This window comes from Pseudonaja textilis, chromosome 4 (assembly GCF_049901715.1).
Source record: "Pseudonaja textilis isolate UNSWEBS1 chromosome 4, rPseTex1.2, whole genome shotgun sequence".
Lineage (NCBI taxonomy): Eukaryota > Metazoa > Chordata > Lepidosauria > Squamata > Elapidae > Pseudonaja > Pseudonaja textilis.
The window spans coordinates 5008386-5036374 of record NC_141993.1 but is presented as its reverse complement, the minus strand read 5'-3'; the positions used below and the strand labels follow the sequence as shown (position 1 = coordinate 5036374).

Genomic DNA, 27989 nt, shown 5'->3' with positions numbered 1-27989 from the left:
CTTCTCCAGCCCAAGAGTTCAAAGGCCTCCATTCTTTGGCGCTCAGCCTTCCTGAATGGCAACTTTCCCAGACATACATGGCAACTGGGAAAACCAGAGCCTTGCCTCTACGCCCTTTTGTTAGCAGGGGAATGTCTCTGTTTTTAAGAATAGCAAAGATGCTATTCTTAGCCAAAGCCAATCGGGATGGTGTTAGCTGAGCTCCATTCTCTCTCTCTCTCTCTCTCTCTCACACACACACACACACACACACACCCCTCTCTCCTCCGAAGGACAACAGAACCATCAGCCGTGCAAACTACGCGGCTACAGCCCTTTTTGCGCATTTACGGATCAGAGGTCTCTTTTTGCGCATCCCTTGGTTAAAGGTAACCCGATCTGCTCCTGATGCTGGCTTGAATCGGCGCTTCACCGATTGATTTACTCGGCCTGAGTGGATTGATTAGTCGGCCTCCCCACCCCACCCCACTCCCCCCGGGCCCTGGGGGCTTGTGGGCTGTGGGAAGGCTGCTAGAGCTGCGGGTTGCGGGTGTAGGTGAGAGCAGGTGTGGGCTCTCTGACGGCGGTGGCGCAGGAGCGCCGGGGATGGAGAGCCGGCGAGAGCGCATCCTTTGCAGCTCTTCTGAATGTGAGTTCGCCAGCCAAGGCCCCCGTGTGTTTGTGAGTTTTTGTGTGCGTGTGGTTTTTGTGTGTGTGTGTGTAAAACTTTCTCCCCCCTTTAGAAGTGCCTGGGTGCCACACCGAGAGCGTGGGAAAGGGCTGCTGGCGGTGGGCTGGTGGGAAGAAACGAGTTATGGTGCCAAAGATCCACGCGTGGATTCGGCTCGGAAGTGCCAATATCCGGGCGGCCGCTAGAGGGAGGCAGAAAGAGGCGAGGCACTTGGGTGGGTTGCCGCCCTCTAGTGGCCATCCGGGGTTTTGCAGCCGGCAAAAAAGAAATAAAACCACTGAGCAGGAGTTAGGAGCAGCAGCAGCCTTGATGCAACACGGAGAAACCAAGGTTAGACTTTCTTAAACCCGTTTCCCACCTACCGTTTTTTAAAAAACACCCCCCCCCAAAAAAAAAAACACCACCCCAACGTTGACCTATATTTGCAAAATCCTCAGGAGTCCAACTTAGAGAGAAAGGAGGCCTCGGGTTGGCTCTTCGAACTGGCTGTTTTCTGCAGCTAAGGAGCGAGCGGTAGGGCTAGATGACCTCCAAGATCTTTTTTCCAACGCCGCGATTCTGGAACCCTGCCTTCTCCAGGCTTGAGTTAGGCTTAGGGGGTGGGGTTAGATGACCTCCGAGATCCCTCTGGAAGGGTCTTCTGCTTGAGCCCCGGGGGTTGGACCACATGACCTCCGAGGCCCCTTCCAACTCTGCGATTCTGTAAGGCTTGCTTTTCCCTGACTTTGTTTTTCTTAAAAAAAATATTTTATTTTATTATTACAAACATTCCATCTTTTGTTTAAACAGCGTGTCACCTGGGTACAAATACCTTGTGCAATATCCATTACAACCAGTACATGTTCATTACTACTCTATCATGACTCTATTCTTACTTCATACTACTGGGCATCATGTATCCCATTATAATAACAATTCTTAGCATGCTTGATTCTTATTCACACGTTTATCTGGCTTTGTATTTGGAGCGGCTCAGATGCAAGCCTGCTTTGCTGATCCAACCGCCCTTTCCACACACACACACACCCTTCTGCTGCTAGCAGTTTGGGTCACATGTTTGGGAATGCAATGCAGTCAGAGCAAATAACGCCAGTGCAAAGTGTCACAATTGTGCAATTAGGAAAACTTATGGGTATTTTATCGCCTTAGAAGGAACACTAGGAGAGAAAAGTGGGGCAAGCTTGGCTGTTTCAGGTTTCTTTTTTAAAAACACAAACTTTCCCTGCAGGTTTTTCAGATGGAAATGTGTTTCTTTTTTTAACGCTTGGGCTCCTAAAGAGGCTTAAGAAATAACACTATTTTATCCTTTGCCTTCACCCAAAGACAGGGAAACGGAACAACCTCAAATTTTATTTTATTTTATATGGCTGGGCCAGAGATAAAAAAAAATATTGAAAAGAGGTTTCTCTATTTCTGAAAGCCTGATGGTGCTTAATGGGGACACAGCACATCGCTTCAACCACCTTGAGAAATCAGACTCAATAAGAACAATAAACCATGCTGGTTTCTTCATAAGACATTTTTGTAGAAGACATTTTTGTAGAATCGGCTGCAGAGGTTTGATGCTTGCTTACTACAAAGTTTATTAGGGTTGCTGGTGGTGGGGTTCCCTCTTTTAAAAAAAAAAACCACAGGGTTTTGTGCTTAAATAAACCCAGATTGATTATCAAGAAGAAGAAAAAAAATACATACACCTCAAAAAAAAATTCTTCAAAATGTTTTTAAACTGGGTTTCTCCAACTTTGGCAACTTCAAGACCTATGGACTTCAACTCCGGGCATTCTTCAGTTGGCTGAGGAACTCTGGGAGTTGAAGTCCACAAGTCTTAAAAGTTGCCAAAGTTGAAGAGCCCTGTTTTAAACTAAATTATTGTTATCTATTGAATTCAGGCTTTGCTAACACCCCCACCCCCAGATTTTGCATTTAAATAAACCCAGATTCGACACAGAGAGAAAAGATCGGTTTCAAACCATTGTTTTTTTACCTATTTAATACATACTGTACAATCTTAATGCGTGGAAAAGTTTAGATTTTGTTAAATTAAAAAAACAAACAACTCTAGATGGGTTTTCAACACCTTAAAACGGCCCTGATAATTAACTGGGTTTGCTTGCCACTCTTAATCCGAAGCAAACAAATTGTATTGTGGGTGGGATTATGAAGCATTAAAGCTGCCTCATGTACTGTGAAATGGAATTAGAAAATACAAGGGTGAAGCGGAAGAAATTACCTTCAGAGTTGCGGAGGAGGCCTCAGGGGGCTGCAACCCTCAACATGTCTCAGTGCAGCTCAAAAGTCATGCATGCAAATTTTAAGCTTTTAAAAACCCCTGCAGTTCCCTTTTAATATGCAAAAATAGCTCTGGGTGCAAAATAAAAACAATTTTAAAAAACAGCAACATCAGTGCATTCCTTTCTGTGAAGTCAGTCAGTGAACACTCTAACATTCTTCATGTTAGAACAATTTCCAGCTAGTAATCCACTTAAAAACCATCCATTTAGCCAATATTTTAAGTCCATGGTCCCCAAACTTTGCAACTTTGTGGACTTCAACTCCCAGAATTCTCCATACAGCATTTCTGATTCCTCTAGAGAACTCTGGGGCTTGGAAGTCCACAAGTCTTAAAAGTTGCCAAGTTTTGGGGACCCCTGTTTTAAGTTATGACAATACTGGAGAGGGAAAAAAACCCAACAAACTTTCAACCGGTCCTTACGCTTGTGACCATTGCAGCGTGATCAGTACAGGTAGTCCTGGACTTATGACCACAATGGAGCCCACCTTTTCTGTGGTTTGAGTGAGACGCACTGAATTTTGCCTCATTCTGTGACCTATCTTGCCACGGTGGTTAAGTGAGTTGCTGCAGTTCAGTTCGTCACACGGTCACTAAAGGGAATCCAGCTTCCTCCATTGACTTTGCTTGTCAGAAGGTCGCAAATGGGGGTCGCGGGAGCCCAGGAAGAAAAAGAGCCGAAGAAGCTTCTTGGATGAGAAGTGAAATGCCTTCAAAGAAAATCCAGAAAGTCCAGTGATATTTTGAAAAAAGCACCTTTGGGACAACCATGAGTTGGATGGCTGAGAATCTCCATGGACATGTAGCCCATGTGGCTTCTTGGATGAAGCTAACTGGGTCAGAGGCTGGTATTTTTCTGAGAAAATTTTAATGGACAGTAGTCCTTGAAACTGGTTTGCAATTGCTTTCCTGCTTCTAACTTGCATGGATTTATTAGTGGAGTGACGCAACCTTCACCACAAATTTCTTCCATGAGAGATGGAGAGAGAGAGAAATTTTTTGAATACTACTGAAAAGGATACAAGAATGGGAAAATATTATACACAAACCCACATTGTACAGTAAATATTTCAAAATTAAATAATCTTGTTTTTTCAAATTGTATGGAGAGAGAGAGAGATGGATGGATGAAAGGAAGCAAACAGATTTCCTGCCTAAGTAGGGGGTTGGACTAGAAGACCTATTCTATTCTATATTCTATTCTCCTGGCTTCTTAGATGAGGAAAGATGGAGTGGGGGATTTTGTTTACGAGACAAAGAGTACCAGGGAGGACATATTAAGAGTTCATATCTTTCTGAATTAATCCAGTTCAGAAACTGGATCATTTCCAACCTGCTTTACACAATCCCTTCGCTGTCTTTGGGGTAGATTTAATATTGCATCCATTTCGAAAGAGGAACGGTTACAACAGGTTTTTTTTCTGCTGCTGGGAAAGCATTTTTTTTTTTTGTGGTCTTGACAACCCAGATCAATAACATCAAAAGTTCTGATTTAATTTGGTTGTTTAATTCGCAAATCTTTTGGAGAACACACAAGTCTGCTGTTGGATTTTTCAAGAGCTTCACTTGCTTCACTTAAAGTGAGCCTTGCAGGTATTCTGTATTATTATTATTATTTTGATCTTATAAACTGCAGGTTGATTGCTTCACAATCTCCGTTTAACACCTCGCCCTTAAATGGATTAGATTTCTGGTATTGGAAAAGTTGTGTAAGTTGGCATATGCGTGAAATTGTCTTGATGAAAATTAAGTCTCTTTGAGCTTGAAGATACATATTTCTTTTTCTTTTTTTATTTATTTTTTATTTTTTTAACTTGAACATATCATCTTCCATTAAACAGTGTGTCATCTGTGCTATTACAATTAAAATTTACAGTATTCATTACATTGATAATAGTTCTTTAATCTTACAATATTAGTAATCAGCATTATAACTCTATTCATTTCTCCCTCTTAACGTATCTTCTATAAATAGGGACCAGCTATACAGGTAGTTCTCCACTTAAAACAGTTCAATTAGTGACTGTTCAAAGTTACCACGGTGCTGAAAAAAGCAACTTTACGATCATTTTTAACACTTATGACCCCTATAGCCTCCCCACAGTCACATGATCAAAATTGAACAGTCACTAACAGGCTAGCAATCTATGGATATAAATCAATTCTGGAAGAAAACAGCTGCAGAAGAAAAAGTCTAACTTGGCTTCAACTACTTCAGAGATTTGGAACAGAGAACATTGTGAATAATAGAGTTGGAAGGGACCTTGGAGGTCTTCTAGTCCAACCCCTTGCTTGAAACCTTATACCATTTCAGACAAGTGGCTGTCCAGTCTCTTCTTAAAAACCTCCAGTGATGGAGCAGCCACAAATGAAGAAGCACACAATTGTGCCTACCGTCCCTGTCCTGTTGCCCCCAATTATTAGTTCCTATTTCTTATATTTAAACCTATGTTTATTCTTATTTCTATTGCATTCTAAGCTTTTGACAAAATTAAAAAAAATAAAATAAAAACTTCTGCAGGCAACTTCTGTTCCATACAGCTTTTCATGTGTTTTCTCATGTAAGTTTTCATGACGGGGAGATTTTTCAGAAAAATGCTTGCGTGTCAGATCAGAGCCGGCTTTATAATTAACTGAAGAAGACGCGATATTTAGTTGAATTTTCTTCCATCCATGCAATTTTCTAGTTCCTCAAAAATGACCAAAGGAGCTGCTGCCTTTGAGGAAATGTGACCTTTTCGCTCTCCGTGGGAATATTTTTTTTTTTTCCCAGCCAACAACACGAATATAAACTTAATCATCAAATCGTCGACATTTCTTATTACAGACTAAGAATTAAGTTACAGGGAGCCCTCAATTTACAACAATTCGTTAGTGGCTGTTGGAAGTTACACAGTGTTGTTTGTCACACGTATGACTGCTAGACAGCTGACGTGATCAAAATTCAGAGGCTTGGTGACTGACTCGCATTTACGACGGTTGCAGTGTCCTTGGGGTCACATAATTCCCCTTTTGCGATCTCCTGGCAAAATCAAAGCCAGATTAACAACCAGGTTACCAGCCACACAAGTGCAGCGATTTCACTTGTGGCAAGAACGGTCATAAAACGGGGCAAAACTCCCTTAACAAATGTCTCACTTAGCAGCAGGAATTTTGGGCTGAACTGTGGTCGTAAGGTGAGGATTACCTGAACTAATTAAGTTGAAACTTAAAAGCGAAGTAGAATTATGAGCTGGAGCATACAAAATAAAATATATGAGGTGGAAAGACGCAAATTGTTTTTGCACTAGTTCTCTGACAGTGGGATAGCAATTTTACAAGCTGCAAAAACAAACTTTACCCTGGGAAGTATTAATTCCTAGTGGGTTACGTATTTAAACTTGAAACAAATTTTTCGGACCGATCCAAACGAGGTAGAGGTTTCATTTTTAAGAGTTGAGGTAAAGATTGTTTGTTGGATCATTTTACCGGCTCAGTCGGATAGTATTTTACAAATGAATCTTCCTCAAACAATATTCTTTACTAGCTCGATACCTGTGCTTCTTTACGAAACTAAATGGTGGGGTTTAGTTTTTGGGGAGGAAAATAAGTTGGGGGCGGAATTCTGCCTCTGCCTATCAGCATCCGTCGGTGTTCAACCAGCTAGTGTCCTGCTGGTGTGTGAGAGAGTTGAGGGCTGTTTGGAAACTGAAACAGTATTTACTGTGCAAGCAAAAAGGAGACAGCAAGGAGCTTGGGCATGGCTTTGCTCAACTGTTCTGTACTAAAGCTCCTTGATGCTGTGAAAGTAAAACTGAAACTCCTCTCCTCTGCTTATGTTTTGCATTTGGAAGATATTTCTTTTTTTCAGGTGGGGAGGGGGAGTAGAACTCCTTCGTGTTAATAATAATAATATAGGAAATACTAATTCTCTGATGGTCATTTTGAAAAATCCTTTCTCAGTGAGTACCTAGAAGCCAAGAGGAACATACGTGCCAAATTTCAAGTTTGTAGACTTTATGGTTCTGGAGATTTTGTGATGATGCCTGAGTGGACTTTTGCTTTTATATATGTAGATGACAAAGCAGATAATCGTGAAGATAATAAGAGCTCAACTGGCTTTAGTTCCATTAGTCATTTCAGGAACCCTTGGAGAATATTTTTGGCCTCATATTCTCAAGGAACACCCAGCAACAGCTTTTAAATTGTACTAAGAAGGTTTTGTGTGGTTTGCTTCTTGTCATTTCTGCACTTTTTAGGTCTGATGCACCACTGATAACTTATCTTCCTTGTCCATATTAGCAACAGAATGTAGAGTTAGAAGTTATCTTCATAAAATTATGTGTTTGAGCCGCCTTCCTTCTTTCCAAAGTATTTGAGGGACTCATTTCAAATGGGCTTAAATAAGCAAAAAAAGAGGTGTGTGGTTGTGTTTAAAACAGGGGTTGGTTTTTAATCCACCTTGCTTTTAAAGCCATGGTTTAATCAGCTGAAAATAAGCCTTAAACTGCGTCTAATTTAGTTGGCAGCTGTAAAACAAGTCTTCCTTCATAAAATAAAATTAGGCTGGGAACTAATGCTGAGTAAGTTTTCAGGATCTGTTAAATTCCACAGGAGAATCCTGCAATCAAGATTTGCAAGAATGCCAACTGTGGAGGTGTTGGCATCCCTGCTAGAATTGTTGCAAGTTAAGAAGAGCAGCAAAATCTTGAGTGTAATGAGTGATGCTTTGAGTCCTGTGTCACCACAATCAACAAACAATACACAAAGATACAATTGTTTAAATTCCCCAATTCCCCCTCCCTCCCCCATGCCTTATGCTTCAAGTCCCAGGGCACGAGGTCATTCAGCCTTGCTGTCTAGGGATTATGGGGATTGGAGTATAACTGAACTGGAAAATATGATCTGACCTTTCCTTCCTTCCTTCCTTCCTTCCTTCCTTCCTTCCTTCCTTCCTTCCTTCCTTCCTTCCTTCCTTCCTTCCTTCCTCATTCACACTTCTATCCTTTCTTTCTGACTCATTCACTCTTCTCCTATCCTTCCTTTCTTTCTCACTCACACTTCTCCTTTTCTTTCTTCCTTCCTTCCACTTCTCCTTTCCTTCCTTCCTTCCACTTCTCCTTTCCTTCCTTCTTCACTCACTCATTCACTCACTCACTGTCCTATCTCAGACTTCTTTCTTTCTTTCTTTCTTTCTTTCTTTCTTTCTTTCTTTCTTTCTTTCTTTCTTTCTTTCTTTCTTTCTTTCTTTCTTTCTTGTCAAGCAGGCTACTAATGATTTTAATTAACATTTGTGAGTCTACCTGTGATGCCTTTTTACATAACTGGTGAATCGTGCCTAATTCAGATCGCTCCTGGTGATAGGCTCTCCCAAGACGCCCCATCTCTAGGGAACTGCCTCCTTCGTAGCATTTTCTAATCGACCAGCCCTGTTTCCACACAAGGCATGTTGTTGGGTAAGATCTTGCTCGGGGCAACTCACCAGAGAGTTCTTCTGGCTGGCAACCAGCCCCGTCCTGCCCACGTTTTCTCTTAAGAAGGGCTGAGTTAGCATTTCTCTGTTTGCTCAAGGCTTTTTATGTGCAGCCTGCCTTCTGCTTGTTCAGGGAGCTTTTGGCTTCTGCACGAGGAAGGACTTCAGGTCTCCCAAGAGCTCAGCATCCATGTGGGACCCGGTAGGTGTCTCCTATTATCCCTATGATATATTTGATATAAGGTACTGGGGGATATAATAGCAGTATCAAATACTATTATAAATAATATTTGAGGGGTTGCCCCAAAGAAAAGGAAGGGGTCAAGCTATTCTGCAAAGCACCTGAGGGCAGGGCAAGAAGCAACGGGTGGAAACTACTCAAGGAGAGAAGCAACCTACAACTAAGGGGAAACTTCCTAACAGTGAGGACAATTAACCAGTGGAACAGCTTGCCACCAGAAGTTGTAGGTACTCTTAACACTGGAGGTTTTTAAGAAGAGATTGGACAACCATCTGTCTGAAATGGCATAGGGTCTCCTGCTTGAGCAGTGGGCTGGACTAGAAGACCTCGAAGGTCCCTTCCAGCTGCATTCTTATTGATTGAATTGAAGCCAGACTCCGAAGATCGTCCTGGCTTCCTCCAATGTATTCCATGCTACTTCTCACTCGTGTTTCATACTAGAAGGAAGGAGGTGGAGTTACCCCTGCCTTGTCCCAAAATGTATTTATTTATTTTATTTATTTATTTTTATTTGTCAATTGCTTACAAGATAATAGGTATAAGTAAAAACATAGTTATGAATACATGGATACATATAAGAATGTATGTATGTGTGTGTGTGTGTGTATATATATATATTTGTTTTCTTAATTATATATTTCTGACTCACAGACGAACACAATACAGAAGCCTGATGATGGCAGATGAGATTCTGCCGAAACATTGCTACAACTTTAAAAGCACAACTACAATGACGTGGGAAAATACCCGAACAAAGCTGAATACCACACACACACATACACACACACATACACACACACACACATAAAATGAAGCGAAACAAGATACGAATAAATGGGGACAATAGGACAGGGACGGTAGGCATGTTGGTGCGCTTATGCATGCCCCCCTATAGACCTCTTAGGAAAGGGGTGAGGTCAATAGTAGACAGTCTAGGGTTAAATTTTTGGGGGTTTGGGGAAGAAACCACAGAGTCAGGTAGAATATTCCAGACATTGACCACTCTGTTGCTGAAGTCGTATTTCCTGCAATCAAGTTTGGTGCGATTAACCTTGAGTTTGTATCTATTGTGTGCTCTTGTGTTGTTATGGTTGAAGCTGAAGTATTCATTTGCAGGTAGGACATTGCCATGTATGGTTATATATAGTATACTTAGATCGGATCGAAGGCGGCGTAGTTCTAGGTTTTCGAGGTCTAGAATTTCAATTCTGGTGGCATAAGGTATTCTACAACGAGTAGAGGAGTGGAGAACTCTTCTTGTGAAATATTTCTGGACTTTCCCAATTGTGTTAATATCAGATACATAATGTGGGTTTCAGACTGATGAGCTGTATTGATGAATGTTTCCTCTTTGTTCATTTGAATTTGGTGAATGTTTCCTCTTTGTTCATTGGGGAAACTGCTTGGGCTGAATTTTTATACAGCCCCAGAAAAGGGACGCTGGCTATTTGTCATCGAAAGCACCCGGGCTTCAAGGAATCAAAATAATTCAGAAATTATGAAGAAGAGTTAAGGATTCCTGCAAAGCCGAAGCCTTAACGCTGGGGCAGCACACAATGCAATAGAATGGAATATATGCAAGAGAATAGAATTGAGGCAATGGGATACGAGGTACGGAGTGGTTAATACTGGTTTAGTTTGCTTGCTGTTGTTAAAGAAAGGTAGAGATTCTAATGATAAAATGCGTTTGTTTTTTTTTTCAGTTTTTGGTGCAAGTGATGGACGTTGTATTTGGATTATTTTATTCTTTTTTAAGTCAAAAGTGATCACAGGGCATGGATTCTATGCCCTTGCAAGGAAAATAACAGGAAGAAAAGGGATTTCTGCTTTTTTGCAGGGAAAGTCCATTATCGGCAGTCCTCAATTTAACGACAGCAGTTGGGACCAGAATTTCTGTTGCTAAGCGAGGCGGTTGTAGAGTGAATGATGTCTGACTTTATAACCTGTTTAGGCCACAGTTAAAGAAATCACTGCAGTTTGCGCAGTCGTTAAGTGAATGCAGATCCCCTCCCCCATTGGCTTAGCTTTGTAGGAGGTCAGTGGGGAAGGTCACGAATGATGGCCATGTGGCACCCCTCCCTACCATGGTACCCGTTGCTAAGCAACGGAATTTTAATGTGACCACGAGGATGCTGCAGTGGTCATAAGTGCAAGGACTGGATATCAGGTCTCTCTTTTTTTCCCCAACTTCGAACGGTCGCTCGGTAAATGATTGTACATTGAGGACTAGCTGTATAGCTAGTGCTTATATTTTGCTTTAGTGCGGTCTGAAGCCCTGGGAAGGTTCAACAGTTATCACAGTGCCCAAAATGCCCTGGATGATGTATGTAAAGACTTTATTTTCTTTTTCAATATATATGTCATTGATACATTTTTCTTTAATAAACATAAAAAACCTCAACATCTATAAGATGAGCGTGTTGTCTGAGTACAGTTTTAAACAACGAAAAGACAATGAGCATAATGGCAATCATAATATACACATCATTGATAATGATCACATAATACTAGTATTGGCTAAGAGTATTATTAAAGATTAACAGTGTTGGAAGGGTCCTTGTAGGTCATCTAGTCCAACCCCCACCACGCCCAAGCAGGAGACCTTACATTGTGTCTGACAAATGGCAGTCCAGTGTCTTCTTGGAAGCCTCCAGGGATGAAGCTCCCACAACTTCCGAAGCTTATCCAGGCCAGGTGACATATAATCAGAAGGAAACTCAGAAAATTATAAGGACCCAACAATTCAACCTTGGGACCATATATGTTCTCCATTGTGACACGCACATTGATGTTCTTGTCATGACAATTTCGTGGAGGCTCAACAAAAGTTGAGCTTGACTCAAGAGACTTTCAGAAGACATTGGATTGCCACTTGTCAGGAATGGTGTAGAGCCTCCTGCTTGGGCTAGGGGTTGGACTAGATGACCTACAAGGTTCCTTCCAACTCTGCTAATCTGATCATCTCACTTCCGTTCTTCCTGTTGCCAATTCAGGAGACATTGCAAGACAGATTTGGCACTGGGCGCATGTCAAAACATCTTCCTATCAGTTGTGTACTTCTGTGCAACCTCTACAACATCACAACATCAGTCGCTTTGAGCACTGTTGCATCTTTCCCTTTGCTAGTAGCACAAAGTATGGATTAATGTCACAATCAAGCAATTTTCCAGATTAATGATAGTCTTCCTGTTCCCATTACACATGCACAATTACGCAGTATTATGAGATGAACAAAGCTGTTTAAAAAACACCCTGTTTAAGCACTCTCACAAACGTTTGACAAGGGAATTTATATTTATAATTATAATTTATATTTCAGGAAAACGGGATGATGGGTTTTTAATTTTTTGATTTAATTTGATTTAATTTTTTGAATTACACGCTAGGCAGAAACTTAAGAGAGCCCCAGTGTCCAGTTCTGCTGTGGAAAGCATTTCCAGTCTCTTTTTTTTTTTTGCAGCAAAGCAAGTAAGATCATTTGGTTATCGAATGAGTAATTCTGTTGAGAAAACATTGCATGGACATATCCCTTATGGTCACTAGGATCTGCGTTTGACTCAACATAAACTTTTATTTACCTTCCAGATGTCCTGGAAGAGATTCATTCTTTTAATCCCTTTTCAAAATTAGATTTTTTTTTAAAAAAATAGTTTATCCAAGTATAAAATACAAAGGAAAAAAAAAGATGTGAAAACAAGAAAGGGGAAAAAAGAGAGGATAAAGGGAGAAAAGGGGAAAAAAGGCACCGCCCTCCAACTCTCTTTAGCTGAGTAGAAGATAACAACATGACAACCACAACTTTTTGCTTTTACACAATCTACAGGCCATTTCTGTAGCAACAAACCTATCTAATTTACGAAAGCAAAATCAGTTTTGTTTTTTTCCCATACTGCAAGCAACAAAATCCGGAAGCAATTTCAGAATAGAAACAAGGGTTAGGTATATATTCTCTTCTTTGGATCAAAGAACCAATTTGACCATCTCTGCTTTTCTTTGCATGTGGGGAATAATATAGCATTTTTTTTTATAATCCTAAAGGGAGAAAACTCTTTTTTTTTAGTTTGGGTATTTTACTAATTATAGGTCCAGTTAAGTCCATTTAGCTCATAACATTCGAATCTCTCCCTGGAGTTTATCCTCATGCAGTGGAACTTTTTTTCTTCTCTTCTTTTCAATTCCAATGGATAGTATTTTACAGACTTTGGAAATTATTCGGCATTACTTAAAGAAACAGAGGACATGCATTTATTCCAGGGGTGGGATTCAGCCGGTTCGGGCGAACAGGATGTTAAATTTACACCTGGTTCACCAAACTGGTAGTTGAACTGAGTGGCTGGCTCCGGTCACCCTGCCCCTCCCCTCCCAGGAGTCTCCAGGTGGCCCGTTTTGGATGCAGGTAAGTGCAGGGTCTGCGCAGAGGCTTGGGGAGGGTGAAAAATGGCCATCCTGGAAGGTCTGGAAGTCCAGAAATGGGCTTGTTTCCAGCTTCCAGAGGCCCTCCAGAGCCCAGGAGAGGCCATTTTCACCCCCCCAGAGGCCCGAGGGAAGCCTCGGGACTCTGGGGAAGGCAAAAAATGGCCGAACTGGAAGTTCTGGAAGTTCAGAAACAGACCCGTTTGTGGCTTCCGGAGCCCAGGGGAGGCCATTTTTCATTTTCCCAGAGGCCTGAGGGAAGCCTCCGGATTCTGGGAAAGGCAAAAAACAGTCAAACCGGAAGTTCCAATAGGCCATGTCCACCATGTCCACGCCCACCCGTCAACCGGTTCTCTGCCCGGTTGCTGGGATTTTTGAATCTCACCCCTGATTTACACACTTGTTTTGTACATACAAAAGTGACTTAAACCTTCCTTTCAGCGCATATACCAAACTTTTAAAACCCGTCCTAATTAATGAAGACATTCAGTTGAAGTCACTCCTCCCTCCAGCTTGTCTTCGTTTCCTTTTCAAAATTTTAAAATCTTTTGGGCTGCTGGAGTGACCGCTCCGTCCTTCCTTTTCTAGAGATGTCTTTCCCGATTGACCTCTCCGTAGCAATGTGGACGCTCGGACTAGGAGCCATCGGGGCTGCTGTGACGGGGATGATCCTGGCCAATACGGATTTGTTCCTCTCCAAAGCAGAAATGGCCTCCACGGAGTTCCTAGAAGAAATAGATCTGAAGACTCTGGGCCAAGGTAAGACTTAGAAGGAAGATCCTTCAGGCTCCTAATTGCGAATAGAGTAGAGTAGAGTAGAGTAGAGTAGAGTAGAGTAGAGTAGAGTAGAGAGTAGAACAGAACAGAACAGAACAGAATAGAATACTTTTTATTGGCCAAGTATGAATGGACACACAAGGAATGTGTCTTTGGTGCATAAGCTTTCAGTGCACATAAAAGAAAAGAGATTTTCGTCAAGAATCATAAGGTACAACCTTATGACAATGATAGTCATAGGGTACCAATAAGCAATCCAATTGTACTAGGAAACAGTCAATACAAATCATTAGGATACAAGCAACACAGTTAGTAGTATAGTCACAAGTGGGAGGGGATGGGTAAAAGGAGGGATGGGTGGATTAATGGAAATGCAGACTTAGTAAATAGTTGGACAGTGTTGAGGGAATTATTTGTTTAGCAGAGTGATGGCGTTGGGGAAGAAACTGTCCTTGTGTTTAGTTACTTTATAAATTATAGAAATGCACCAGAGTCACAAATCTACTTTTCTTTTTCCCCCCGGAGAGAATAAAGGTCTAAGCAAATCTCAGATTTTACTCTGCTAGAGAGATGTAGAGGTGGCAACATTTCCTCACTTGGAAAGTTATCTAGCGTTTCATTTCATTTACATGTGAGGGTTTTTTTTTTTTTTCAGAAAACATTTTCTTTCCACTCAAAATACAAGAATGTGTTCAAAAACACATCCCCACATATTCTTATTATTAATTTTATTAATTTTCCGTTGTTTACATGTGTTAGTGCTTAATAAACATCATGTTGCCATGGGTATTTAATTGGCTTAACAATAGAGATTACATTCTTATCTTCACCCCTTGTGTTAAAGCAAGAAAATTTTGGGCAAAAATACACAAGTGATTAGAAAAGATGATAGGAAAACGTGTAGATTTTAAACCTGAATTGTTTTTATTAGGCATAATATCAGAAAAACTCGATGAGCGAAGTATATACTGTATATTATATATACTGTGTTTGTCAAAAAATAAGGCCGGGCTTTATTTTCTTTTGACCCCTGAAAAAACAGCTAGGCTGTCTTTTCGGAAGTGACTCCCCGTCGCCCAGAGCACCCCGTGGGCAGCCACGCCTCGCCACCAGCCGCTCCTAACAGTCTATCATGGCGGAGCACGGAGAGCTCCCTACCCCCGCCAAGCGCCTTTGCTGCAGACCCGGGTATGGTGCTGGGTGCAGGCCGGGTCAGTGGGCGGGCGGCAGTGTGGATGTCGGCCTCGGTGGCGGTGGGGCACTTTGCATCGCGCCTGCCGCTATTGCTTCCTCCGCCGCTGTTGCTTTCCCTTCTGCCCATGCACTGCCGCGGTTGGAGTGCTACACATTCCTCCACCGGCAGCATTTCAGCTGCTTCTCGGGCAGGGAAGCCAGATAATTGGGATTGTGCAGAAATTAGATTGTGCAGAAATAGATAAACTTAACACTGAAAATTAAACAGAAAGAAGACACAGAATATTATTAAACATGGAAATTTACCAGTGGTTGGGAAAAAAGGGGTGGAGGTTTCCTCTTGTATTCTTGAGATCCAGTTGTAATTCTGCAAGTCTGTAGTGATTCTCAGTCCTCCAGGTCATGGTTTTCCCAAAGGTGCTTTTTTTTTCAAGAGGCAACTGGGACTTTCTGGTTTTTCTCGGAAGACGTTTTGCTTCTTCAGCTCAGAGCTCCTCTTCAGCTCCTCTTCTTGGAGGAGAAGCGAAATGTCTTCAAAGAAAAAAACAAGAAAGTCCAGTTTCCTCTTGAAAGAGCACCTTTGTGGTTCTGTAGTTTGAGAGCTCAGAAGGTGGGGCTTAGTTTGGAAAAAAAATAGGTGAATTTTAGAATCCAGGTGTTCTTCCAAAACACTCTTCAGGAGAAAAACATATCTCAATGGGATTAAAATAGCACAGACTTTTTTCAACTTGCTGCTCTTCAATATATTGGGATTATAACTCCTGGGAAGTATGGCTGTCTAGAAGGCATCGAACTGACCCAATAGATGGTAACAGAATTAATTGTCTGCAGATCAGGTCTTCATGATTTAAGGTGATTGATCTTGAAAAGCTAAGTAGACTTGGACTTGCTTAGAAGCTGGATGGGAGATTCTCAGAGTTAAAGGCTATCAATAGAAGCCAATACTTGTAGCTCAGGGTTGAATGGTGGGGTCCTTGGTGCTTTCTAAGCTTGGTTGTTTTCTAGGTAGGGTTCGGGGTCCTAACATGGATGATGGTTACCTAGTTGGGTAAAGAAACGTCTGCAGGAAAACAACCAAACTTGGAAAGTTGAGAAAGCGTCCATGTAGAAGGTAGAATCCAGTCACTTCCATCTTGGCTGCTGAAACAACAATGAGGACTTCTTCATGAGTTTACCAGGATGTGAGCATGATTTAAAGAAGCTTAATTTTTATCTTTCCTTCCCTGGACCTCAAGGAGAACAGAGAACCTTCAAAGCCAAGGATCTGTGGAAGACGAAGGGTGCTGTGATCATGGCGGTGAGGAGGCCTGGATGATTTTTGTGCAGAGAGGTAATGTATGTTCTCCAGTAGAACAGATTCTAAGAATTAACGCAAGGGTCTTCAAACTTGGCAAGTTTAAGACTTGTGGACTTCAATTCCTAGAATCCCTGAGCTAACATGACTGGAGGAGGAATTCTGGGAGTTGAAGTCCACAAGTCTTAAAGCTGTCAAGTTTGAAGGCCCCTGAATTAAGCAGGTTGCCCTCTTAACTTGCCTGTCCATTATCTTGAAACCCCAGCTTAGGGGCTTGATGTGCTGCCTACATTTTCTGAATGCTAATGTACCAACAAGACTCACCCAGGCACAAAAATGCAGGGCCCATCACTTATTTTGTGGTAATCACTCCAGCAAAAAAACTACGCTGTGATCTGATGCTGTGTGCAGGAGACTTATAATAGAATCACTGACAGTACAAACTCACAATGCAAGAGAAGATAATTCTCCATGTTGAGTTATAGGTTGCATTTCAAAATGCGTTGTTAAATGAGAATGGAATGTTCTACATATTAGTATCTAGGCTGTTTATCCAGTTAAATGCAGTATTTGTTAGTTGGAGAAAATCAGATTTTCATTCTCTATAAGCTTTCAAATGGCAGCTAGTCATTACAGGATCCAGTGTTTGGCGAGGAGCACCATACTCACATTCAGGGAAGGATCCTCTGCCCCAGTGGTTTATTTAACAACCGGTTCTCTGCTCTAATGATTTGTTCCAACAACCAGTTCACCAAACTTCTCAAGAAGTTAACAACCGATTCTCCTGAACTGGTGTGAACTGGCTGAATCCCACCACTGTTCTGTCCCATTTAAACAGTCTTAACAGGTGCCATGCAAGATGTAGATCCTATTCAGAGCTATTTGAATAAATTAGTAGAATAGCCAGAGCCCTTAGACTTATATACCGCAGGGCTTTTTAAACCCTTCTCTAAGCGGTTTACAGAGTCAGCCTGTTGCCCCCAACAATCTGGGTCCTCATTTTACCCACCTCAGAAAGATGGAAGGCTGAGTCAACCATGAGCCAGTCAAGATCAAACTGCTGGCAGTGGGCAGTGAGTTAGCCTGCAATACCGCATTCTAACCACTGCGTCACCACGGCTAATGAAGGACACGTCTCCAAGTTGATGCAACTTGGATCTTCTTGGACCGCGAGCCTTCTCGGTCACCACCACCTGTGCGCACAATATGTGGACATTAATTCCAGCCTGTGTGCACAGCTTCCTGGACAACCCACCGCAGCTGAAGGGAGCAGCACCCCGACTCCAGAAGTTGTGGGTGCACCCATCACTGGAGTTTTATAAGAAGAGATTGGACAGCCTTTTTATCTGAGACCGTGTAGGGTCTCTTGCTTGAAGACCTCCAACCTCCCTTCCAGCTCTTGTTATTTTGTTATACCAGGATGGAATGCAAGGCTTTTTCCAGTAATAAGTTTAGTAAGATTTATTGAAGGAGGATAAAATAAGATTATGGAAATCTCAGCAACCCAACTGATCTCCTGGTGTTCGAGGCAGATACTTTATCTCTCTTTTATTTATAATTCTCCCGTGAACAGGATTAGCAGTTTGTTTTGTTCACTGAGAACGGAGGAATGTTAGTTAGAATGCAGATCTTTCTCTGGTTTCAAGCGTAGCCATTACATCCTGTGTCCCTTCGCTGCCGGTCCTTTTGGGCAGTGGATCAAAAGGAGCACAGGAGAACAAAGCTTTTAAACATTTCTTAAATCTACATTAAAAAAAAACAAAACACCTGGCAGGTACAGGGAAATTGGACAAAAGTAAAATGATAAAGAACAAAAGGCTACATAATCTCTAGCAGCAGAAAAGGCAGAGATTTGAAAACATGGAACCAAAAAGAAGGAGCTGTGCAGCTTAGCAGAGACAGCAGCTTATTAAACTGGAAATGGGCCAGGTACCTAGCGGGATGTGATGGGTAGGACCTTGTTAAAGAAAGAGATCCAGTAAGGAGAAATTGCTTGACAGAACAACTGTAGAACAGCTTCCCTCCCGGAGTTGCTCCATCACTTTTAAGAAAAGATTGGACAACGTTTGTCCAGGATTCCCCAAAGGTGCTTTTTTCAAGAGGCAACTGGTTTTTCTTTGAAGACCTTTCACTTCTCCTCCAAGAAGCTTCTTCAGCTCTGACTGGATGGTGGGGAAGGGAAAGTTTTATACTTCTTGCAGGTAGCTGGTCGTTTGCATTCTTTTCAGAGGGTTGTTGAGGCCACTTGTGTCCCTTCATCAGTGCTCAATGTGTAGGGATGACACAGATCAAAAACATCCTGCAGAAGGCACAGCTCCACCACACAGTTGGACAGTTCCAAGAAGTCTCCATGCCCATTTGCACCATGCAAACAAATCTCCAGGTAGCCTCAATGACCCTCTAAAAGGATGCAAATGACCAGCTGTCTGCAAGGAGTATAAATACTTTCATTCCCCACCATCCAGCCAGAGCTGAAGAAGCTTCTTGGAGGAGAAGCGAAACATCTCCAAAGAAAAAAACAGAAAGTCCAGTTGCTTCTTGAAAAAGCACCTTTGAGATAACCCTGGCCTGGATGATGGAGAAGCTCCGTAAACATTTGTCCAGGATGGAACAAGGACTTGCCTTGAACAGGGGTTAGACTATAAGATCTCCAAGGTCGTTTCCAGTCTTCGTGATTCTACAGTCAGCAAAAAGTGGGCCACTAATCAAACTCCCAAGGCCAGGGATTTCTAGCAAGATGATGGGATTTGCAAACTCATTCCTTCAAGGACAAAATAATGTAGCTCTATGTTGAAGTAGAGTCTTACATTGAGATATCACTACTATTTTAAATACCTCCTGTTTGCTGCATTTGTCTTTCTTTTCTTACCTATCTTCCTCTACCTAGAAAAATAACGCACCAGAGGTACTGTAAGACAGAAGTCTCATTCCTGCAATCTGATTTTCCTACGGGGGCAGAAGGTTTATTTTGTGTGTGTCTATGTGTGTGATTCAGAGCATGAAATATTAGGAGCAACCTGAAGTTGTTTATCCCCAAAGTACAAGTGCTGGATCTTAGAACTAAATCCAGACAAGCTTAGACCAGTTTTTAGGCATATTCCCTTACATGCCAGTTGCTTGCTCAGGGCCCCAAGGAGCTTCTAGGAGTGACGGGTGTTATTTGGGTAGCTGGAAAGAAAATCAGCTTATGGTTTGTTAGCTTCTGCTTAGGAATTCAAAGTAAAATTTCCTTTTGAGTCATGCTGCGCTTTGAGTGAATTCACAAGCACATCATCTGTGTCATTTTCTGCTACTGCCGTCTTTCGAGATTTTTTTTTTTTTTTAAACCCAACAACTCTGGAATTTTGTGGTGGTTTCTCTCCTTTATGTATTAAACGTGTACGCCAAAGGCGGCTTACAGACAATGCCCTATAAAACATGAAAATGATTTTTAAAAAATCTTAAAATTAAAAATGCAATTAAAACTAAACAGGATAGAGAGGAATTGGGAGCAAAGTGCACACAGGATGGAGGGTAGGATGTTCTCTGTTCTAGTAGAGAACATTAAGAGTAGAGTAGAGCCATTAAGAGCCACGGGGGCACAGTGGTTAGAATGCAGCATTGCGGGCTAACTCTGCCCACTGCCAGGAGTTCAATCCTGACCGGCTCAAGGTTGACTCAGCCTTCCATCCTTCGGAGGTGGGTAAAAGGAGGACCCAGATTGTTGGGAGCAAGAGGCTGACTCCGTAAACCACTTTGAGAGGGCTGTAAAGCACTGTGAAGCGGTATATAAGTCTAAGGGCTACTGCTATTAGCCACCTCCAAAGTGCCCCACCCTCACTTGCTACAGCCATGTCTTCAAGGCCTTCCAGAAGACCAAATATTAAGCAGGTTTAACCCAGCTTAGTTTTCAAATCCAGCAAAATTCTTCCTACCTTGCACAGAAGGTGGTATAGCATAGTGGGCATAATCCCTACAGTAGCTTTTCTAATTTGGTACATGTGCCTTGGATTTCAACCAGAAGCATTTGCCAGCATAGCATTGGCAATAAAGGCGGGATGAATTTTAGCTTCCGTGTTTTAGCCTTTATTGAGGAAGTCTCTCCGTTGTTGGCTGTTTCATGCTACTTTCAAAGATGTAAATTAGAAGCTTCCAAGGTGCAGAACAATAGTTAGGTATCTAGTTGATCAAAGGAGGAGGAATTTGAGGTTGATATGGAAAGTTTAGTATACAAAAAAAAAAAAAAAAACCCTCAGAAAGGGAAGCTAAACTTGTTGTAACCCAGCTCTTCCCAAACCAACATTCCTTCGGGGAAGAAGATAAATTCAGTTAACTTTGCAGACATTTGCATCTTCCAGACCTCTTCACATTCAGAAAACCCTTGAGAAATTGGAACTTTTCACTTGGTTCAAATATCCCTCAAACAGGACGAGGCAGCAATTTCCCATGGGAAGACAGCAATAGCAACAGCACATAGACTTATATACCACTTCACAGTGCTTTCCGGCTCCCTCTAAGCGGTTTACAAAGTCAGCCTCTTGCCCCCAACAATCTGGGTCCTCATTTTACCCACCTCGAAAGGTGGGAAGGCTCAGTCAACCTGGAGCCAGTCAGGATTGAACTATTGGCAATGGGCAGAGTTGGCCTGCAATACTGCAGTCTAACTGCACCATGGAAGGAAGGAAGGAAGGAAGGAAGGAAAGCAGGAAAGCAATACAGACTTATATACCGCTTCACAGTGCTTTACAGCCCTCTCTAAGTGGTTTATGGTGTCAGCCTCTGGTCCCCAACAATCTGGGTCTCCGTCGATCCTTAGCCCCTGGCTGGCGTTTTACAACGGTGCTGAAAGAAGTGACTTGTGACCCTTTTTCACAGTTATGACCTTCCCAGCACCCCCACGATCACGTGATCAGAATTCAGATGCTTCTCCATTGGCTCACCGTTACGACCGTTGTTGTGTCCCGAGATCCTGCGATCTCTTTTGGTGACCTTTTCGATAAGCAGTAGGGAAGCAAGATTCGCTTCACGACTGGCTAACTAAACTGACCGACTGCAGTGATTCACTTAAGAACCTAGGCAAGGAAGGACATAAAATGGAGCAAAATTGACTGAACCAATGTCTTGCTTAATGAGAGAAATGTGGGGCTTGCTTGTGGCCGTACGTGGAAGATAAGCATCTATTTCAATAGATCTATTGCAGTTTGGTTGGGTGAGGGTTGACTCAGCCTGTCCTTCCCTTGGTAGGAGGCCGCTGAGCTGTCCTCTCTGAAGCCCCAACTCGACCAGGTAGGGGTCCCTCTTTATGCTGTGGTGAAAGAGAACATTGGGACGGAGGTGGCCGACTTCCAGCCGTACTTCAAGGGAGAGATATTTCTGGATGAAAAGGTAGGTCGGATTTTTTTTGTGTGTGTGTGAAATAAATTAAGAAGGAGGAGATAACCCGTCGAACAGAGGTGGCATTCAGCCGGTTCCGACCAGTTCTGCAGAACCAGGAGCAGAAATTTTGAATGGTTCGGAGAACCAGCAAATCCCACCTCTGACTTGCCCCGCCAACCCCATCTCTTCTCTGCCTCCCATCGAGTCCCAGCTGATCGGCTGGGTCTCCTTTGGTTGCCTTGCACAGGAGAACGGAGCTGGAAAGCAGGTTAGTGGGGTGGGGAGGGGGATTTTGCAGTAAACTTCCCCTGCCACGCCCACCAAGCCACGCCCATCAGAACTGGTAGTAAAAAAATAATAATGAATCCCACCACGGCTTAGGGAGAAAATATATTGAGAGAAAAAGTAGATCAGCAATTTCAAAAGATTTGGGGGAAAGGAAGGCTCCTTCTGCAACAAGAACCCGACTACTTGTTGATTTTTAACGTGAAGACATCTTGTGAGATGGATTTTTCTGGGCCTGCGGTTTCCCATTAAGTCTCGAATAGGGATCCCATCAGGTGAGCTACAAATAAAGAGGTTTGCAGAAAGAAGCGGCTGGCCTGGAAATTAGCCCCGCGGAGCTGCGCCTTAAGAGGTTAATCGGATTTTGCCTGTTGTGTCGTGAATGGTCACGGAAGGGAGTACGCTTCACCTTGGAACGGTTGGTTTGCTCAGGCAGGATCCCCCCTATTAAACGCTTAGATCAACAAAGAAAGATTAAGAGCGGCTGTTTCGCCCCGCCTGCCCTTTTCATCTTCTCTAGAAATGGAAGCGTGTTCCCCAGGGAGTCATCCCTTCTTCTCAAATGTTCAAGGAATGACATTAAATCAAGGGGGGCGGGGAGAGTTAACTGAACGTGGCAGTGCTTATCTTGGGAGGGTTGGTTGGGATGCCTCGCAGATACATCTCAAGGAGGAAGACAATGGGCGTCTCCATTGCAGGATTCTTGGCAATAGCAATAACAGTTAGGCTGATGTACCGCTTCACGGAGCTTTCACAGCCCTCTCTAAGCAGTTTACAGAATCAGCCTCTTGCCCCCAATAATCTGGGTTCTTCATTCTAACTTCTGGGAGGGAAGGAGGGAGGGAAGGAAGGAAAGGAAGGAAGGAAGGAAGGAAGGACAACAATCTGGGTCCTCATTTTACCCACCTCGGAAGGGTAGAAGGCTGAGTCAACCTTAGGAAGGAAGGAAGGAAGGAAGGAGGGAGGGAGGAAGGAAGGAAGGAAGGAAGGATAGCAATAGCACTTAGCCTTATGTATAGCTTCACAGAGCTTTCACAGCCCTCTCTAAGCAGTTTACAGAATCAGCCTCTTGCCCCCAACAATCTGGGTACTGCATTCTAACTGCTGGGAGGGAGGGAGGGAAGGAAGGAAGGGAGAGGGGGAGGAAGGAAGGAAGGAAGAAAGGAGGGAGAGGGGGAGGGAGGGAGGAAGGAAGGATAGATAGCAATAGCACTTAGCCTTATATACCGCTTCACAGTGCTTTACAGCCCTCTCTAAGTGGTTTACAGAGTCAGCCTGTTGCCCCCAACAATCTGCGTCCTGAAAAAATCACACTAGGGCTTATCTTCCTGTTGGGTCTTATTTTCAGGGAAACTCAGTTGTCCTTGACTTAGAACAGTTTGTTTAGTGACCGTTCGAACTTACGACACTGAAAAAATGTCTTGCTAACTGTTTTTCACACTTAACGACCTTTGCAGCTTCCCCATGCTCTCCTGATCACAATTCAGGCACTAGTCAATCGACTCTTACTTATGACAGTTGCAGTAGCCCGGGGGTGGGTGGGTGGGTCGCGCAATCCCCTTTTGTGACTTTCCGACAAGTCCAGTCCACGGGGAAGCCAAGATTCACTTAAGAACCGTGTGACTCACTGAACAACCGCTGTGATTCGCTTAATGCTTAACCCTGGCAGGGAAGGTCGTAAAATGGGACAAAACTCAGTTAACCACTGTCTCGCTTAGTAGCGGGAATTTGCGGGGGGGGGGTTCGTAAGTCGATGGTATCCACTCTACTGATGAAGTTGGATCCCGCCTCCCTTTTCCAAGATCACCGGGTCTTATTTTAGGAGGTCTTCTCCCTGGGAAGGCTTCTCCTTTTGCAGCCGAGTTCCTTCTTGTCCCCATTTCCCAGAGAAAATTCTATGGCCCTCAAAGGAGAACAATGCTGCTCCTGGCTCTTTTCCGCTGGAACGTCTGGAGGAACTTCTGGCGCGCCTGGAGGAGCGGCTACACCGGCAACATCGATGGAGAAGGCGTGATCCTGGGTGGGGTTTTTGTGATCGGCCCCGGGAAACAGGTAGAAGAGCGGAGAACGGCAGGGATATCCCGGGTCCGTCCTGGGAGCCTCGCTTCTCTCTGCAGGCTTTCAGCCCATGAAAACGGACCTTGGCAATTGGCTTTTTATTCTGGATTGAAGGATCTCTCTCTCTCTTGTCTCTCTCTCTCTCTCTCACACACACACACACTAGAAGCACACTTTCCGTCCCTCCATCTCTCTTGCATACACATACACATACACACACTTTCCTCCCTCCCTCTCTCTCTCTCCCTGCCTCTCTCTCTCTCTCACTCTCTCTCTCTCTCTCACACACACACACACACACAGACACTAGAAGCACATACACACACTTTCCCTCCCTCTTTCTCTCTCTCTCTCTCTCTCTCACACACACACACACTTTCCCTCCCACTTGTTCTCTCTCCTCTTTCTCTCACACACACACTAGAAACACACTTTCCCTCCCTCCATATCTCTCTCTCTCACACACACACACACTTTCCCCCCACTCCTTTCTCTCTCTCCTGTTTCTCTCTCTCTCTCACACACACACACAGTAAAAACATACTTTCCCTCCCTCCATCTCTCTCGTACACGGACACACATACACATACATATACTTTCCCTCTCACACACACACAGACACACCAGAAACACACTTTCCCTCCCTCCCTCTCTCTCTCACACACACACGCACACATCAGACATACACTCTCTTCCCTTCTGTTTCTTTCTGTCTCCTTTCTCTTCTGTGTTTCTCACTCTCTCTCCCTTCTCTTTCCCTCTTTCTATTTTTCTCCTTTTCTTTCTGCCTTTTTCTTTGTCTCTTTCTCTACTCCCTCTTGCTTTCTTTTTGCCTTGTCTCCTCTTTCTCTCTCTCCTTCTCTTCTATTTCTCTTGCTCTCTCTCCCTTCTTTCTACCTCCCTCTTTTTCTCCTTTCTCTTTCTGTCTCTCTCACTTTCTTTTTCTCCTTCTGTCTCTCTTTCTCTTCTATTTTTCTCCCTCCCTCTCCTCTTTCTGTCTATTTCTCTCTCTGAGTGTGTTTGTGTGTTTCCATTTCTTTTCATTGTTATTTTGGTGATATAATAAATCTTGTCTCTTGTGTGGCAGAATGTGAAGAATAAGGAACACCTGAAACCAGATTCCTATTTAATTTTGTAAAAATTACCACGGGAAACTGGAAGTCGATAATAGCAATGGTTTTTAAAATTTGAAAATCTCAGTGTAAAATTCTTCTCAAGCCAAGAAGAGGCTAACTAAGTAAATTGTGGAGATGGTAAAAGAGTTTTCTGATTGCTGTTTTGGGGTGAAAAAGCTTCTCCTGAGCTCTGTATCTTTTTTTTTTTTTTTTCAGGGGGTTCTCTTGGAACACCGTGAGAAAGAATTTGGAGACAAAGTCAGCCTCGAAGCTGTCCTTGACGCCATCAGGAAGATCAAAGTGCAACCTTCAGACCGTGGAGAATAAAGCATCCTTTCTCTTTTTGTTGCAAATGCGAATATTGCCACACAAATGTGGCCCCGTATCTCTGCCAGGTTTCTCAATTTCTCCCAAATACCCTCAGCGTAAAGTCCCAACTCCTAGTAGCTCTTTCCGTCTGCTCTTCAGATACCGCCGACTCCTTCCGTCTTTGTTCTGCTGGGTCCATGAAAGGCCAGGTCTGAAATTTGAAGATCTGACCACGATCCTTTCCAGTTGAAACAAAACATTCAGGTGCATCAGGGTATCAGGGGGATGATGGAAAGCTTAATAAACCTTGTTTGAAAGTTTAAAGGGTATGGCTTTTGGTTGTGGTTTTTGAAAACCTGGTGTGGGAACTTGCCAACTTTCTGTGTCTCCAATGGTGTCCAGTTTGGCTGGATAATTTCAGACCTGAAGGTCAAACTAGACACCTTAAAAAATGGTAAGTAGTCATTATCTTGAAGGCCCCTTTTGGAATATTATCATTTTTAAATAGAGTATTTTATTTTTAATACAAACAATCCATCTTCCATTTAAACTGTGTGTCATCTGGGTACAAATACTTTGTGCAATAACAATTAAAATTTATACCCATATTCATTACATTGATATTCTCTATTCTTATTTTAATACTACGGTAAAATATGTAATATGTCTAATTATTATAACAATCCTCATCTTATTTAATTCTATTAACATATCTATATATCTATATCTATATCTATATCTATATCTATATCTATATCTATCTATCTATCTATCTATCTATCTATCTATCTATCTATCTATCTATCTATCTATCTGTAAAAGTGAAATACCCCTCATGCATCATCACAAAATCTCCAGAACCATAAAGCCTACCAACTTCAAATTTGGCACATACGTTCCTCTTGGCTTCTAGGGGCTCACTAAGAAAGGATTTTTTGAAATGACCATCAGATTATTTAGTATTTCCTGTATTATTATTATCATATAACATGCTCTGATGCTAAGACGTTCTGCTCCCTCTCACCACCTGAAAAGAAATCTGTCCCAAATGCAAAACACAAGTAGAGGAGAGGAGTTTCAGTTTTAGTTTCAGAGCACCAAGCAGCTTTAGTACAAAACAGTTGAGCTAGGCCACGCCCAGGCTCTTTGCCATCTCCTTGCTCACACAGCAAATATTGTTTCAGTTTCCAAACAGCCCTCAACACACTCTCACACTGACAGGATGCTATCCAGATGAATACTGATTGGATGCTGGTAGGAAGAGGCAGAATTCCCCCCCACCCCTTTATTTTCCTCTCCAAAAACTAAGCCCAACCACATAGTTTCATAGCAAAGCACGGGGATCGAGCTAGTTTTCTATATTTTGCTAGTCTTTTGTTTCTAACTTCCACATCTATTTTCTGAACCATCGATAAAATAACCCTGTCATATAATACTCAGTTGGTTCCTTCATTTAATTGCAAACGTTAGTCTATTCATTTTTGCGTATTCTAATATTTTCCTGATCTCATTCTCATCAGTAGGGATCTCTTTTCCAATTTTGTGCAAATACAATTCTAGCTGCAGTTAGTAGAATATTATCATTTTTGATAATAACCACATATGGACATAACCTTATTGAAGCAGCCCTTGGATTCATTGGAACTCAAGTTCATAATGATGTAACAATGAAGGTGTTGAACGGTGGCTGGATACTCTCCCTTCAGCAGTGGAAAGGTGATTTGGGGCTGGTCACTTCCAGCCCACAACCGAAATCCCATGGTTCTTATGGCGGTGATGAGGAAGGTCGAAGGGAAAGTTCTGTGTCATCTCTCTAGAGCTAAATCAATCCAACTAGCAAAATAAGGAAATATTTTAAATGGTGCTATCTTCTTCAATCAAAATAATTCCCAAAGCTCTTATTCATTCAGCAAACAGGGCGAAAGTATTTTTTTTTTGAAAACAATTTTATTGGTTTTTTAAAAAACAAACAAAACATAAAAACATCAGCTCTTCCATACATATATACAAGCAGTGTGTCGGTTCATCAGTTTTGTGCATTCATTTCGTAGTCTCAATTACGGTTACATTACATAATAACTCTTATTATCAATCCAAACTTACATGTCCTCATATCATTATTAAAAAATCATTTGACTATAATTTTATTCATTCATACTTTATGAGATAACTATAATTTAGGTAATTTATTCTATAACAAATCATATAATCATACCAAATCTATCCTAAAAAACACTTTATAGATATGTTGTCAAATAACAGGGAAAAAAAAGGAAAAAACAAAGATATTCCTTATTATCTAACATTCTAAATATTCTATTATTGTATTTTATCATCCAACCATTGATAGAAAAGGTCCCAAATTTTATAATATTGTTTATCTTCTTGCTCTCTAATTTCAAATGTCAATCTCATCTCAGCACATTCCAATATTTTCTTAACGATTTCTTCCTGCAATGGAATTTTCTCATTTTTCCAATTTTTAGCAAATACAATCCTAGCCGCAGTTAATACATTTACAATCAGATATTTCAAA

General features: G+C 42.3%; 1 protein-coding gene across 5 annotated transcripts; it reads left to right on the top strand.

The window, feature by feature from the left end:
- Positions 1-42: 42 nt before the first annotated feature.
- PRXL2A (peroxiredoxin like 2A) lies at positions 43-25777 on the top strand. Of its 5 annotated transcripts, none has more exons than XM_087932164.1 (6): positions 43-368; positions 13655-13825; positions 16273-16367; positions 21555-21695; positions 23859-24023; positions 25361-25777. In XM_087932164.1, the coding sequence occupies exons 2-6, from the start codon at positions 13657-13659 to the stop codon at positions 25469-25471; spliced, it is 681 nt and encodes a 226-aa protein (XP_087788290.1). In that variant the 5' UTR covers positions 43-368; positions 13655-13656; the 3' UTR covers positions 25472-25777. The 5 variants fall into 5 exon arrangements, with proteins under 5 accessions (XP_087788290.1, XP_087788288.1, XP_087788291.1 ...); XM_087932162.1 differs by lacking the exon at positions 43-368 and adding an exon at positions 519-628; XM_087932165.1 differs by lacking the exon at positions 43-368 and adding an exon at positions 721-1000.
- The last annotated feature ends 2212 nt before the right edge of the window (positions 25778-27989 follow it).